The 14863-nt window shown below is 35.9% G+C and overlaps 1 protein-coding gene across 1 annotated transcript; it reads right to left on the bottom strand.

Moving 5' to 3' along the window:
• Positions 1-6740: 6740 nt before the first annotated feature.
• Positions 6741-12445, bottom strand: LOC149174668 (importin subunit alpha-1-like). Its single transcript, XM_089419379.1, has 12 exons — positions 12290-12445; positions 11908-12136; positions 10480-10576; positions 10284-10375; positions 9995-10126; positions 9636-9821; positions 9349-9512; positions 9053-9131; positions 8713-8841; positions 8475-8602; positions 7886-8271; positions 6741-7795 (listed from the first exon to the last, which is right to left on the bottom strand). Exons 2-11 carry the CDS (start codon positions 12115-12117, stop codon positions 7890-7892), a joined length of 1599 nt encoding a protein of 532 aa, XP_089275505.1. The 5' UTR covers positions 12118-12136; positions 12290-12445; the 3' UTR covers positions 6741-7795; positions 7886-7889.
• Positions 12446-14863: the final 2418 nt, after the last annotated feature.

Genomic DNA, 14863 nt, shown 5'->3' with positions numbered 1-14863 from the left:
AATACAATTACTTACCAATTATTCTTAAAAAAAAAAAAAAGAGGCCTAAGTAAGCAAGTTACATTATCGGATAAGATATAGCCATATCACTTCCTAGTCAATTCCCAAACACAAACACTGCCACATGTCATTCTACATCTTAGTCTTTGCTAAAAATAGACATACTAAAAGGTAGGAAATATAGGGTAAGTAATACATGTACACCAATAAATCTCTCTTTTGTGCATATAGGTACCTGTTAGGCCTAATGTTAGGTGGCACATTTCCCAGTTACAAATGAATAACATGGGCATGAGTAGAAGACCCTTAGGTATCTCTCCAAATACCTTAGAATGAATGTTGATAATTTTTTGGAGATTCACGAGAGCAAAAAGTCTAGATGTTACTTCCTAAACAATTTATGCTACTTTTGTATGCAATCATTACTTGAAACTCTCATGATGGATATATAAAGCAATTAAGAAGTTTGGATAATTACATCAATAGACATGTCTATATCATAAAGAGGTTATCAAGATTTAGAGTTCTTTATTACAAATATTACGTCTATGTTCAAGATTTAATAAAAAAAAATATTCATCATTATGATAAATTTAGTAAGTTCCATTTTATAAATAGATATTTGTGATTATTTGCATTTTCAAAAAGTTTTTTAATTGATTAACTTATTTCCAACCCTAAGATTTGAATTCTTACTAACCTTGTTGCCAAGGTTGTCTTTTTTTTGCATCGATTTCTAAGCTTATTGACATTCATCATTCATTTAACTTCTATAGCTAGGATAGTTTAAAATTAATGAAGATATTTGTACTACTGGAATCAATCAACTATGTATCAACATTGTTACCTTTTCTTTTTTTTTATATCCTTCCTTCTTGAAGGTATTTAAAGCACTAATACCTACCAATGCATGACAAAATATGGTTGTAGTCCCTTCTAGTTCTATATATTGCACTAGTTCCAGTGCTTAATCTTCTTCCTCTTCACAAACTATGTGGTTCAATCACCTCTCACTACATTTATTCCCCTTTCTACATGTGTCACAATTAATGATTTCGGTTGTACAAACGGCTAAATGAAATATGAGAAAGGAAATGTACCACACAAACAGATAAATATAATAGAGAGCATCGTTATCTAGTAAAACCCAACTTTTATTAATGAATAAAATAGTAATAGAATAAATTGACTAAAGAGAAAGACAGCAACTATGCTCATTTGGAAAAGCTATTACAATAGGCCAAAAGAATGAGCTTTTAACATAAATAAAGAACCCTAAACATCCAAAACCTTAACCCTAGAATATGACGCACCAAATGTTTGTGTGCCCGAGATGATTAATTGGTACATCAACTTCCCAAGGGCCCAACTTTTGTATTCAATCTACGTTTGGGGTGCACAGTAGCTCATGGGAAAGAATGACCAAAATACATCACCTAATGCCCCAAAACATATTCCCTTTTTTCTCCTTTCATCCATTTGTTGAGGTGTCAACTTTGTAGGTTGAGTGAAAAAGGGAGGAGCATGGTGCTCTCTCTAGTTGTTAGTGGTCACCCGTCTCATAGCCATATATTTACTTTCAATGTGTACATAAAAGCATGGTGCAAAGCATTTGGTTTAAAGAGACACATCTCATGTGCATTCTCTCCTCTAAAGTGCCTATAAAGAGATCTAACAAATTATTCATTGAAATATTCTTTACTGTGAAACTTATTTTTGAAAATGTCAAATGTTATTCATTGAAATATTCTTTATCGTGAAACTTAATTTTGGAAATGTCAAATGTGCAATGTAATTAGACCTCTTTGTTGGAGATTTATTAACTAAAAAATGTGTTGCTTTTTATATCCACATAATGTGTTATCAATTTATCCATAAAAAACCTAATAGAATCATTTTTACATTCACAAAGCATTGATACCAAACAAATTTTATTGAGTTTTGTACCATGTGGATTTATTAATTGTCATGAAATAACAAATATCATTATATTTCACTGAGCTAACTTAATTTCAATTGCAAAATAGCTTACCAAGGTTCAATTAATAGATATTTGAATTCAAGATTTACCTCAGTCTTGTATATCATAGTTTCTTCTTTTACACCAAAACTGTTTTTTTTACCACTAAGTGCAAATTTGATATATTGGCAACAGAGTATTTTTTACACAATATTGTCTTTAAGATGCATTCATTGATATCTATTGTTGGAATAGTCCTCTCTAGAAAATAAAACTTTCCAAAATGGTCAGGGAGGATTAAACACACTCATTTTTAATGAGTTGTGAAAAAGAGTTTGTATAAGGGAGATGATGAACCTGCAAAGCCCACCTTAAATAAGGAGATCGCCATTTGGGAAAGCAAAAAAAGCAAAGCTTATGCATTGATTGTAGCATTTGTAAATAAAGAGGTGAGTCGTCATATTTCACCATTTTCAAATGCTTTTGAAGCCTTATAAACCACCTTAACCGTAGTCGATTGGCTGAGTTAACTCCTGGAGCGTGCTAGTACATGCTTATGTACAGGTCCGCCGTGGTCAATTGCCTGTATGCGAGGTTACCTCAGTGGATAGCAGGTAGTCTTTTCTATCTAGCCTGACCACTACCCCTTCCTTTCTTCCCTGGTCCTATTTGTTAGCCATTAGTCAATAGCTGACCTATTAAAGTCTCTATTAGTACACTATGAACTTGAAGTTGTCCAATTGATGATTAAATTATTCAGTCTTGAATTGAAAAATGGTGACCCTCTTACTTTAGCTTCAAAAGTAAGATCTATTATGCATGATATTAAAACCACTAGTGTTTAAATAGACATTCCTCTTATAGCTTATGTCAAGGCACTATATCCCACTTATTCAAATTATCTTGAGTCATTACAAGCAAGTGGAAACCTCAAGGAAATTACCTTTAACTCCCTTAAGAAGAAGTTCACTGAGAGAGAGAAGGCTTTTGGGAAGAAGACGTCTCCTCAATCTTCTGAAGAAGTTGTGTCTTGCATAGAGAGAAAACAATCATGCTCAAGATTCTTCTAGAGGAAAAGGTGGCCGAAAAGGAAGAGGAATAAGAAATTTTAGAGGCAGGGGGCGCAAACATTTCCAAGGATAAAAGTTTGATCTTCATTGCATATGTTGCAATAGAGATGGACAAAGGGAATACCCATGACAAAGACAAAGGTAAAACACCTGAATCTGCTCAATATGTTGTAGCACATTGTAATATTGGAGTAACTAAAGACTTGTTTAATGTTTCACTTGCTTCTTGGAAAAATGATTGGTTGCTTGATTCAGTGGAGACTTGCCACATGATGTTTGAAAGAGATTTTTTTTGAAGAATTCACTGACAATGTTGATGGAGCAATATACTTTGCAAACAAATCAAAACTCAAGCCATTAGGGCTTCACACAATTAGGGTCAAACTACCTAGTCTTCCAGACTTTCTTTTGCATGATGTTTTATATCTCCCACAGCGGAGGAGAAACTTGTTGTCTTTGGTCCACATCCACCAACAAAAACACTCCATTCATATGTTTGATGGAAAAGTTGAGGCTAGAAGAGCATCAAATCGCTCACTTGTCACGACGAGGATAGAAGAAGAAAGACTTTTGAAGTTGAAAGTGCTCGTGCACAAAACTTTTCAAGCAGTTTCATTATGATGAAGGCACATTTCCATCGTCTTTTATGGCATGCTAGATTTGGACACTTGAACTATGACATCGTTCGTATGTTGAAAAAAAATGGTGCCACTAACTTGCCTACAATTCTTAAGGAACTTAAGAACTGTGAGACTTATATTCTAGGAAAGCATAGCAAACAGTGTTTTCATGATTCACTTTCCAAAGCACATAGAAAAATTGAACTCATTCAAATTTATGTGTTCCAATGTCTGTTCCTTTTGCAGATGGAAATAAATATACACTGACATTTATTGATGACTACACCAAAATGCGTTGAGTTTATTTATTGAAGAACAACTCTAATGCTTTTCAAACATTCAAGAACTTTTATGCATAGATTGAAAACAATGCACAATCTCATATTGGCTCTATTTGCATTGATAATGGAAAAGAATACACTTCAAATGAATTATCAAAATATCTTCGTCAGCATGGGATCAAACATTAACCAAATGTGCCTTATAATCCCCAACAAAACAAAATAACTGAAAGAAAGAACAAGACAATCTTAAATATAGTATTTTAGAACTATCTTCATCAGCATGGGATCAAACATCAACGGAATGTGCCTTGTAATCCCCAACAAAACGAAATAGCTGAAAGAAAGAACGACAATCTTAAATGTGGTATGTTCCATGATGTTTTTCAAGAATGTAAAATTGTTGTTCTGTATGTTGTGTGTGTAAAAAATAGATGTCCACCTAGTGTTATAAACAAGACTCCTTATGAAATGTGGTATGTCCACATTCCTTCGGTCAAGCATCACACAGTTTTTGGTTCCCCCTGTTATGCCTTGACACCAAATGAACAAAGAAACAAACTTGGTACAAAGAAACAAACTTGGTGCAAGGAGTCGTAAGTGTATTTCTTGGGGTATTCAAATACCTCCAAAGCATACTAGCTCTATGATAAAGTTAATAAGAAGTTTGTTGTATCTAGAAATGTAATCTTTCTCGAATATTCCAAAGATGACAATGTTGTTGGGCAGCAACGTGATCGCTTAGATAGATTCGAACATGCAAATCGTCTCAAAAATTTGATAATCAAATTCCACATCTTGAAGGGGGTATTCCCACACTGGATCAATCTGTGGAATCTTCTTTTGAAGCAGTCTCTCATGCACATGAAGTTCCAACCACTAATGATACTTTGAGTGATGTGATTAACAGAATTAGGAAACTAAATCTTGACTCAACCCCAACTCCGTCAACTGTGTAGCCGGTGCCATCTCAGATAGATCCTCCAAAATGGCCGATGTAGATAATTCTTATTCACCAAGCAAAATGGAGGTGATGTAGATAATTCTTATTCACCTGTTGATATGGATGTTTTTTATGATTATGGACTGAATTTGTCTACAAATTTTGAACCAACTTCCTTCAAAAAAGTCGTTTCTCATGATGAAAGTCGTTTCTCATGATGAATGGAAAGAAGCGATGTAGAAGGAATATGATGCGTTAAACTCGTAGTGGAGAGAGATACTGTAAAGTCTTTTACACAATGTCAAAGGTGAATATCGTAAACTCGTTGATCTTATTAATTTTTTTAGTTGCTCCGAAACCTTTTACACCACCATGCTAAGGTGAAACCCTAGGGCGCTTGTTTCAATATAAATAGCTTTTGGTTGATTGACCTTTGGAAAACTTAATAAGTAGATTTGGACATAGGTTTGTAGACTTTTATTTGTTATTATAAAAATACTTTTCAATAATTAAATTGTATTAAACGCAAAATTTCCTAAGATACAATTATAGTTTCCCTGCCTAGAGGCAAATGAGGTCCATTGCAGCATACATAGATCCTGTCATTTAGACAGAAGTTTGAAATAGCTTATCCATGGAATATTAGTTCTTCCAAGTAGAATTTACATAAACAATAAAATGCAAAAATGTGTTCGAATAACAAGGGAGCTCTGCATTTAGAGAAATTGCAGAATCATAATTAAAGATCTGATACAAATTCCACCAATAGCTCCTACCAACCAAATGAAGGATAATTGCATATTTGACAACTCCAAAGACACCAACCAAAAAAAAATGAACTCCCATAAGAAAGGCATTTTCTGATGAGAACCAGAACGATGTGAGAAATATTGGGAAGAAATTAAATAAGTGAAGCCTTTTGGAGTTGTATGCAACAAAACTGGATCCGTTTATTATCCTTGATGAAATATAAAAATTAAAAGGTCTTACAAAATCAATGGCTTCCAGGCTAAATCCGTTCTCATCCTTCGTCAAAATTAAGAACGGTAATATTAAGAAATCTTGAGCATAACCAATACTTGAGAAGGTATTTATTTGGATTAGAATTGCTAAATTTGCTTCACTACAAAAACTTGCCAGCAGAAGAGAACAATAATCCTAGACAGGACAACCATTGCAGAGAACTACTGGCAGTATCTATTGCAAATATACTATCAAAAGACTAATAATGATCATTTTGAGCACTAATCTTGCACTTCCTAGTAAAATACCAAATAAATCTCACCCTAAATAATTCATTTAACACAATTAAACGTTCATATTCCAGAAAGACAAGTAGTGATTTTAAAGATTGCAATAGACAAAATAAAGAATTTGATAATTGCCTAGGGCATATCATAGATGATTCTTGATTCAGTTGAGAAAATATTATTTTAAGACGTTCAAATGAAATGGATTCAATAAATGCAACATAGGGATAAATAATTCCTAGGTCCAATTTTCTTATCCATAAGTTCAAATCAAATTTAGAACAAAAGCAGCAACAACTATATTAAGAACAAATTTTGCTTTCGAAATAATACACTAAAGCAATGCTTTCAGGGTCAATCAAACCATCATTGTCATCATTATAGTTATTGAAAACAAACTACTAACCACATTCAGTTTAAACCTGTCATCACTACACAAAGAAAAGAAATAACTATCCAGCAACAGATGTTCAAAGATAAAACCAACAGTCAACTGTATCAGACGTTCAAAGAGATAAAAGTAATGCAACATCGACCGAAATCCATTGTCAAAATATCTGCAGACCAAGTATAGCCATTCAGATGCATAGACATATTTTATAAAACAATCCCAACATGATCTCAAAACTCGAGCTTATTTTATCCAAACACATAAAAACGTTGATAGAAGGCCTCTAAATTCATTAACAATAGAATTCTAAAAAATTACATAGCAAAACAGTCTCCAAGTCCGGAGACAAATATTGCGAGTGCATAAAATGATTCAATAAAAGTTTCAACTACCAAAATAGAATGACCACTGGCAACAGGAGGGGTCTGAGACACAGAATGTACCGTATGAGGAGGAAATCCTATCAGACTTCCAAGAGACAAATTTCTCTATTCTCGTCCACAGTTTAGCACGAGAAAGAGAGGGAGAAAAAAAGGGTCATAGGACTCACTTGAAAGTGGAAATCCGAACAAAACTCTGGGTCATCCAAAGTTTGTCACAAGAAAGAGAAGGGGAGAGAGGGATCAGGACTCACTTGAACGTGAAAAATCCAATGCAAACTCTGGGTAAAATGCCAGAGGAGAGGAAGAGAGCACATGATTACATGCACTTCTCACAGTTCCAGGATTATCCCAGAACAGTATGTTAGTAAGGCCATTTACTAGCCACAAGACCGATATGGGACAGACTCTTTGATGAAATGACTCTGATGAAATGGAGGACACATGCAAGTAGAACCAGGCAATTAGTATGACCATGAGCCTTGATGACCCATCAAACTGCTTCTCGTCTAAACACCCAGAAGTTGGCATTCAACTTGGCAACATATCAATAAGCTCAAGCATTGAGCTTTAAAGGTCAGAAGGCTCATTGGATAAGAGTCCATTTATCTAACTATGCAATTTTATGACTTATGGACAAAGACCACCTTACTAGTACAGCATGGAAACTGCACCACCAAGCCAACTAAGGCCAACCCATTCAAAATGAGGAGCTTATATCTGCACGATTTTGTTAGTACTGTCATAACGACATACCAACAGAAGTAACCTGCCACCAGTGACATCCAAAAACCATGCATTTGCTTGCATACGACTGACTACAGTGTAGTAATAAGGCCTTGGAATATTTTCTTTGAAACACCCACAGCATCGCCCCCCGGGTTGCAATAGCTGAAATTCCTGAAATTTAGTAGTGGTATGTATGTTAAAGCAAAGTAGTATAAGAAAACCAACAATTGAACCAATATTATAGGTAAAACATAAGTATACCTTTTCAACCAAAGGTGAATCCACCAGAAGGAACTGTTGGTTGATTTGCACCAAAATTGAATGTTGGTTGTGCAGCATCTCCAGTGGCAGGTAACGTCTGGTCATCTTCATCATCTTCCAGCCAATAAGTTTCAAGAATCTTTACTGCCTTTTCATAAATTTCATTATTGTCATGACTTTGCAGGTTCTCAATCTTCTCAAGTCCTTCAGCATCGTCAATATACTGTGCATAGAGATTTACACCTCCAGTGTTCCCCAGGTCCTTCTCTGCTTCCCCAACTTTCAAAATATTCTCTAGCCCTTCAAGACAAACAGTTACAATTCTTGGGTCTGGACAGACTAGAAGATCACATAGAGGCTTGATGCATCCTTGATTCACAAGATATCTGCAAACAAAAGCAGGAATCAGTAGTTTTTCTCATTGTATCAACTGACACAAGTTCTTGAACATCTACATCACACCGACTATTATCAGCAACAAACACATCTCGTTACATTACATTTTGTAATTTTACACCCTTTGTTAGTTACTAGACAACCCATTTTAGCAAATGCTTGTGTTGATCATATATATTCATCAGATACATACTTGATTTGATCATGTGTACCACCAGAAGTAGCATTAGATATAGCCCATGCTGCTTCTTTCTTGATATCAAACTCAGCAGTTTGCAGCAACTGTACAAGAGGAGGAATGATGTTTGCATCGATAACAGCCTGTAAACCAACCCAAAATCAGGATACATGAACTTAAACAGCATTTTATAAGGAATGAGACACCCACGATGAAGTGTCATTCTTAATCTATAAAGCAGTAGCTAAGGAACCTGTATTTGATCTTTGTTTCCTGCAGTTATGTTTGAGATGGTCCAGCATGCTTCCTTCTTGATACTTTTCTTATGATTATGGGTCAACAGTGCCAAGAGGCAGGGAAGTGCCTGATTGTTGATAATGTACTGAGGCAACACATCCCGACAAAATTACTTGAGAACATAGTCTAGCAAATAAAACATAAGTATTCACTCTATATCAAAGAATGCACTGAAACATTTAATTTATGTGGGATTGTATAGAAGACTAATTAAATCTCCACTTGGATGTGTACACCATCGATTGACCTACAATATTTCAAATTTCAAACCAGATGCAAATAGAGACAGGATGTACCTGAGTCTGTACATCATCTCCAGTTACAATATTGCCCACAGTCCGGAGAGCAGGGATAAGAACAGATGGAGATGGATGACTGTAGAGACAAAACATGTAGAATTTAAATTTTCAAATGCCTTAAAGCAAAATAATAGCACTGATCAACCTCTAACCTTTATCTAAAAAACATAAATCTGAAACTAATAGAAAACATTCTTAACATTAATATCCTTACACAAAATACACCTATCTACAACATTAACAATACATAGAAGCTCAAAAATGTTCATCATTTTTTCAGTGTTTATGCTTACAGCAGAAGCTCAACCAATCTTCGACAGACACCAGCCTCAATCACAGCTTGAATTTTATCGTTTGTTCCATCAGACAGATAGGACAGAGCCCAGCAAGCATCTGTTAAGACTTCTTCATCATTCGAATGAATCAGACGCTCAAGTGCTGGTAGAGCTGGCTTTGTCTGCAAGAAAATGGTTCATGAAAATTTCACACCCGCAACATATATTTCTATGGCCAAGGATGACAAATTAATAGAACGAGCAAGGCAAAATTATTTACAAAATCAACAGTATAAATTCCCTACCTGGTCAAATGCAGGTTGTGGCTTGCCTCGACAGAAATTAGACAAGGTCCAAGTGGCATTTCTCAACATAGAAAGCTTAGCGTGCTCATTCAGTTGAGCAAGGAGTGGCATCAGGGCACCATGGCTGAGAACTAGATCTCTGCATTTAGGCGAGTCGCCAGCCACATTTCCCAATGCCCAAACAGCCTATTACCGTGTAAAGACAATATATTAAACAACAATGGCATTATAGGTCCAAATGCAGAAACAAAAACTTGGACTAAATTTCTTGGCAAAATGCTCTACTGCAGAATAGAAATATTGGACAAAAACTCTGTATTAGAAACAAAGTAACGAAACATTAAAAAAAGTTCTCTAACCTGCTCACGAACATCATCACTTGGTGAACTTAGCAGTTGTACAAATATTGGCACAACTCCACGGTCAATCACAACTCGTGTATGCTCTGATGTTCCTGAAGCTATGTTTGTCAAAGCCCATGCAGCTTCAAACTGTAATCAGGCAGGCAAAAGCCACAAAGCCACACTTTCAGACCACTGAAACACTATAGGAGAAACAAAACAGAATCCCTCAACCCTTTCATGAAATAATCAATGAAGTACACTCCTGCCTTCTATCATGTATAGATAAAACAATTAGGTCCTTCACCTGCAGCTGTGGAAAATCATGCCTCGTCAGGAATTCAACAAAGCGAGGAACAACACCTGCATCAATAACTTCCTCTATAGGAGGACTACGCTCTGTCACAAGAACAAAACAAATGGTCAGTCACCTGATGGACAAAACAGACACAAACAAAATGACAGTTCATTGACAATTAATACATGAGATTTGATGTAAATACCAATTGAAAGCAACTTTCGGAATTGGGTTGTTGCTTCAAGTTGCAGGTTTGGTTCATCGGACCATACTCCTGCAACCATAGCAGGAAGACTCTCCAACTGCAAAAACAAAAAATAAAATAAAACTAATCAAAAAAGGAAACAAAAACGTCAAATAAGATCATAGCTGCCACTACATAGTGGTATATATTCCTCTAGATATAAACTGCCTAGGCATAGTTAAATAATGATATCACAACGAATGTCTGAATTAACGCAATAGCAAGCTCTATGAGAGTTATTAATCCTAAATCTTTCATTTACCCCTTAATCACAACATACTTGACCATCTTGAAGATTCAATCTTAACAAATAGGACAACTTTAAGAGTTTTGAAGATTCAATATTGACAAATATGACTAGAACTTTAAGAGTAGATACCACAACCTTAGATGCCACAAATTCCATTGAGATTGAATCCTTAGAACAAACTACCTAGACTTATTTAACTAGTGTTATCACAAGATATCACAACAATTGGCCACATCAACAAAACAACATATTCTAAGGGGGATTGATCTCGATTTACCACTTGACCACATCCAGCAACAATTGAACTGGGTGTATCACAACAATTGGCCGCATTAACAAATCATTGAAATAACACCACTACAGGGGGGATTGGTCTCGATTTACCACTTGATCACATCCAGCTTTACCGTCTTGGCTTCAAGACAGGATTTAATCCCTAGAAACAACCACCTAGACTTATTGAACTAGAGTTATCACAACATATTGTAACAATTGAACTCGGTGTATCACAACAATTGGCAGCATTACCAAAACAACATTCTAAGGGGAATTGGTCTAGATTTACCACTTGACCACATCCAGCTTGATCATTTTGGCTTCGAGATAATTAATTGCTATCGTGATCGAATGCATTTATCACGAAAGCAACACACCAACAACACTTTACTAATAAAGAACAACAAGAAGGATAGATAAAACCACAGATACAACATATGAGAGATAAGAAATGTTATTCAGTGAGCACACAGACTCGAAGAATAAAATGTCAACGGACCTGCATGTGCATGAAGAAGGCCTATAACCAATTACATCAACAGCTCATTACATATTTTAACTTAAATACACCCAGAACATAAAATAAGCTAATGAAAATAGCAACACATAACCCATTAGCATAAAGACAAATCTGTTACAGTTTATAACCCTAAAGTTTAATTGTTCCGATGGCCATGTGAGATATAACCCCTAAAACGTTCGAAGTAGCAAAACACCTATCAGCACAGCCACGGGTTTGGCACTAAACAAACAAATAATGCATGGACTCAAACAAAACCCAGATAAAAAAAAAAACCCTAAAATCCATAACCCTAATCATTAAAAAGAGAGCAGATCTTACAAAAAAGGGGCATGGCACATACCTTCTTTTCAACGGCAGACGATTGCACGGTGGGTGCAAATTGCTGCGCTTGCATACCCTCCCTTCTCTTCTTCTGAAGGCTCTCCTCTCTCTTACTCTTTCTGATTTCGACCATATTATCCTCTCGCTTCCTTCGGGCCTCATCTGCATCAACGGCCACCTTGTACGTCTTCTTTCGGACCTCAGTCCGCGACATGGGTCTGAGAGACATGGCTGCTACTAAAAAAAACCTAGCCACCAAAACCCCAAGGAAAAAAAAATATCAGAAACCCTCGATCAAAAACGCAAGCAGAGACCTCGATCTGCTTCAGCTAAATGGCCGAAACACAACACAGTCACGATCAAATCCAGACATGAATAGCATCAGAGGGAGATAAAATTACCTAATATAACCCCGAAAACGCCTGAAAATCGTCCGAAGTTCTCCCTACGAAAGACGACCGATTACTCAATGGAAATCGGTGACTGAGAGGCCAAAAAGAAGAGATGGGCAGGCCAGAAATAGGTGTTTGTGACCGTTGATCTTCTTTCGGTGATCAATTGGGACCGTTGATTTGGTTAATGGGACTTTCAATTTTAGTCCTGTCTAGCTATATTTGGCGAAGCCCATTTTTAGGGAAGCCTTCTACCTCCGTTATTGGTTAGATTCCTTAAGATTAGAGGTAAGCTAAGACTTTCCTCCTAATTTTCGGGTTGGGAGGAGCGGCCAAGTGGGCCCCGCCTCTTTCCCACTCTACCTAAGGCGGTGCTCCTTGATATTCAATCATTTTTGCTCCTTGATATTCAAACTTTGGAGAACTTTAGAATTCCCTCCGCCAGATCACACCGTGGCTAACAAAATTTTGACGTACAGTCCTCCGGTTGTTTTTGGTTATTATATTTATTTAATGAAGTGGCATATGTTTATTAATATAATTTAATCTATATTTTTTATTATTATTATTATTATCATGATTGATGGGATGTGAAGTGATTATGTTTTGTTTTTTTAAATCTGATATATAATATATGTGAGATAATGTAGGGTAAAATTTATCTTATGAGGTTTCTAGATTAGTTTTTATAATTATAAAAATATATTTTTTAATATTTTTATCGTTATTTCCAAGTTGTTAGAGTTTGTTTATTTTTTAATAATTTTGTTTCCAAAGTATTTAAATGTGGTAATATAAAAAGTTAAAAGTTTTTGTTTATTTAAAAATGTAGTTGATTTTTTTTATGATTAGATTGATTTAGAGTTCGGTAAAATAGAGATTATTCTAGTCGGTGGGTTTTCTATCCTCGTAAATTTTTAGTTTCACATGAAATTTTTATATTATTTTAACACACTACAAGTGTGTTAAGAAAGAGGATTTGTTTGTTACAAGAGGAGTTTAGTATATTTTGTTGCAAAGGCATTGACATATTGTGCTTTCACAAGACTTGAGGTTAGCGGATGAAGATCACCATGGCCTTCTTCGCAAAGTTTTGCCTTGGCGGATTTTGTAACAATTTTAATATATGGTGAAGAAACGATTCGATTTGACTATTGTAGAATTTTATGTTGGTTGGACAAAGAATTTGCAGTGGCAGCTTCGAACCCTCGACCATATCGGGTGGATCTTAAAATAAAAGGAATTTCTCGTTGGCTAGCGATTAATGCTCTCGCAATGACCATGGAATGGATTGGAATGGATTTTGACGTGTAAATCATTTTAATTAACAGCGAGTAGTGAAAAGTGAGCAGTGAGAGCAGCGAGCAATGAACAGCGAGTGATAAGTGCCAGTATTGCAGCAAGAATGTTGCGACTCCTGGGCTACCGGCTTTACTTTATCAACCCAGGGTTCGTACAAACTTGGAGGTGACAGTGTTATATACACAAGTAACAGTGATGGTTCTGCCTTTTGTCACGGTTCAACTGGCGAGGGACCATTGGGGTTTTCAAGCCAAACTTCTATAGAGTCAGAAGAAGCTTGGTTTCTTGATGGAAGAAAGGGAAATCTGCTCTAAGGGAGAGCTACTCTACTGCAATAATGGAAAAGACCGAAATTCAATGCTAAATCACACCATTTCTTAATTAACTGCTAAGAAACTATGCTTTACAATAATGCTAAATTATCATGAACCAAATGCTACTATCTAAGCATGGAAGTAAGAAGCATCAAACATCACTAATGTGCAAGTAAAGGAACTGAAATAAATTTGTTTTTGTCTTTTTGTCTTTTCATGCAAAATCAAGTATGCAAACTAATTTCTTTTGGTGATGTGACAGGTCAATTAAGGATGTTGGAGGATGGCTGGAAGGGTTAGGAGATGGTTGGATGGTGTCGGACACCCTTGGAAGGCTTTTGGTGACTTCCTAGAGGTTTTCCCTCAATTCGGCCTCAAAACAGGCTATTTCAGGAAAACCTACAAGATGTACTAGAAACCTACAGGATTCCCTATAAACCTACAAGATACAGCCGAGAGCAAAATGGAAGGTGTTGGAGGTGATGGAAGGCTTAGGGAAGGTGGTAGATGGGTGGAATGAAGTGAGGAAAGGTATAGGATCACTCAGAAATCAACAGCAAAGATAGAGGATGGTTGGATTCGCTCAATGTGCTTGGAAGAATTTTTATGAAAAATTATGAAAACTAGTGAAGGTGATGGTGAAAACAAGGAATGACTATGGTGGATGGAGTGGAAGGTGGTTGCTAGCTATGAAGTCTTTTTCTCCTTCTGAAGCACCTACTCTGCATAAAACATGTATAATTCCCACAAAGCTATGCAAACAAGAAGCATTCTCATAAGCTAGAAAAGTGGAATTAATGAACTAACTGCCTACATTATGCATGAGGAAAGTTGTTGAAAGGAATGAAAGCATGGATGAGATCCACTGCAAGAGTGAAGATAGAGGAGATGGCAATGAAATCCTACTTTGCAAAACTGATCAAATGCTAACTTAAATACAGTGACCTCTAAAGCTTATGCAAGAAAT

The sequence above is a fragment of the Pinus tabuliformis genome, chromosome 4_1, assembly GCF_031772625.1.
Source record: "Pinus tabuliformis cultivar Carrire ecotype Pingquan chromosome 4_1, CPIR1, whole genome shotgun sequence".
Taxonomy (NCBI): Eukaryota; Viridiplantae; Streptophyta; class Pinopsida; order Pinales; family Pinaceae; genus Pinus; species Pinus tabuliformis.
The sequence above is the reverse complement of the archived record's forward strand: the minus strand, read 5'-3'. Positions and strand labels throughout refer to the sequence as shown.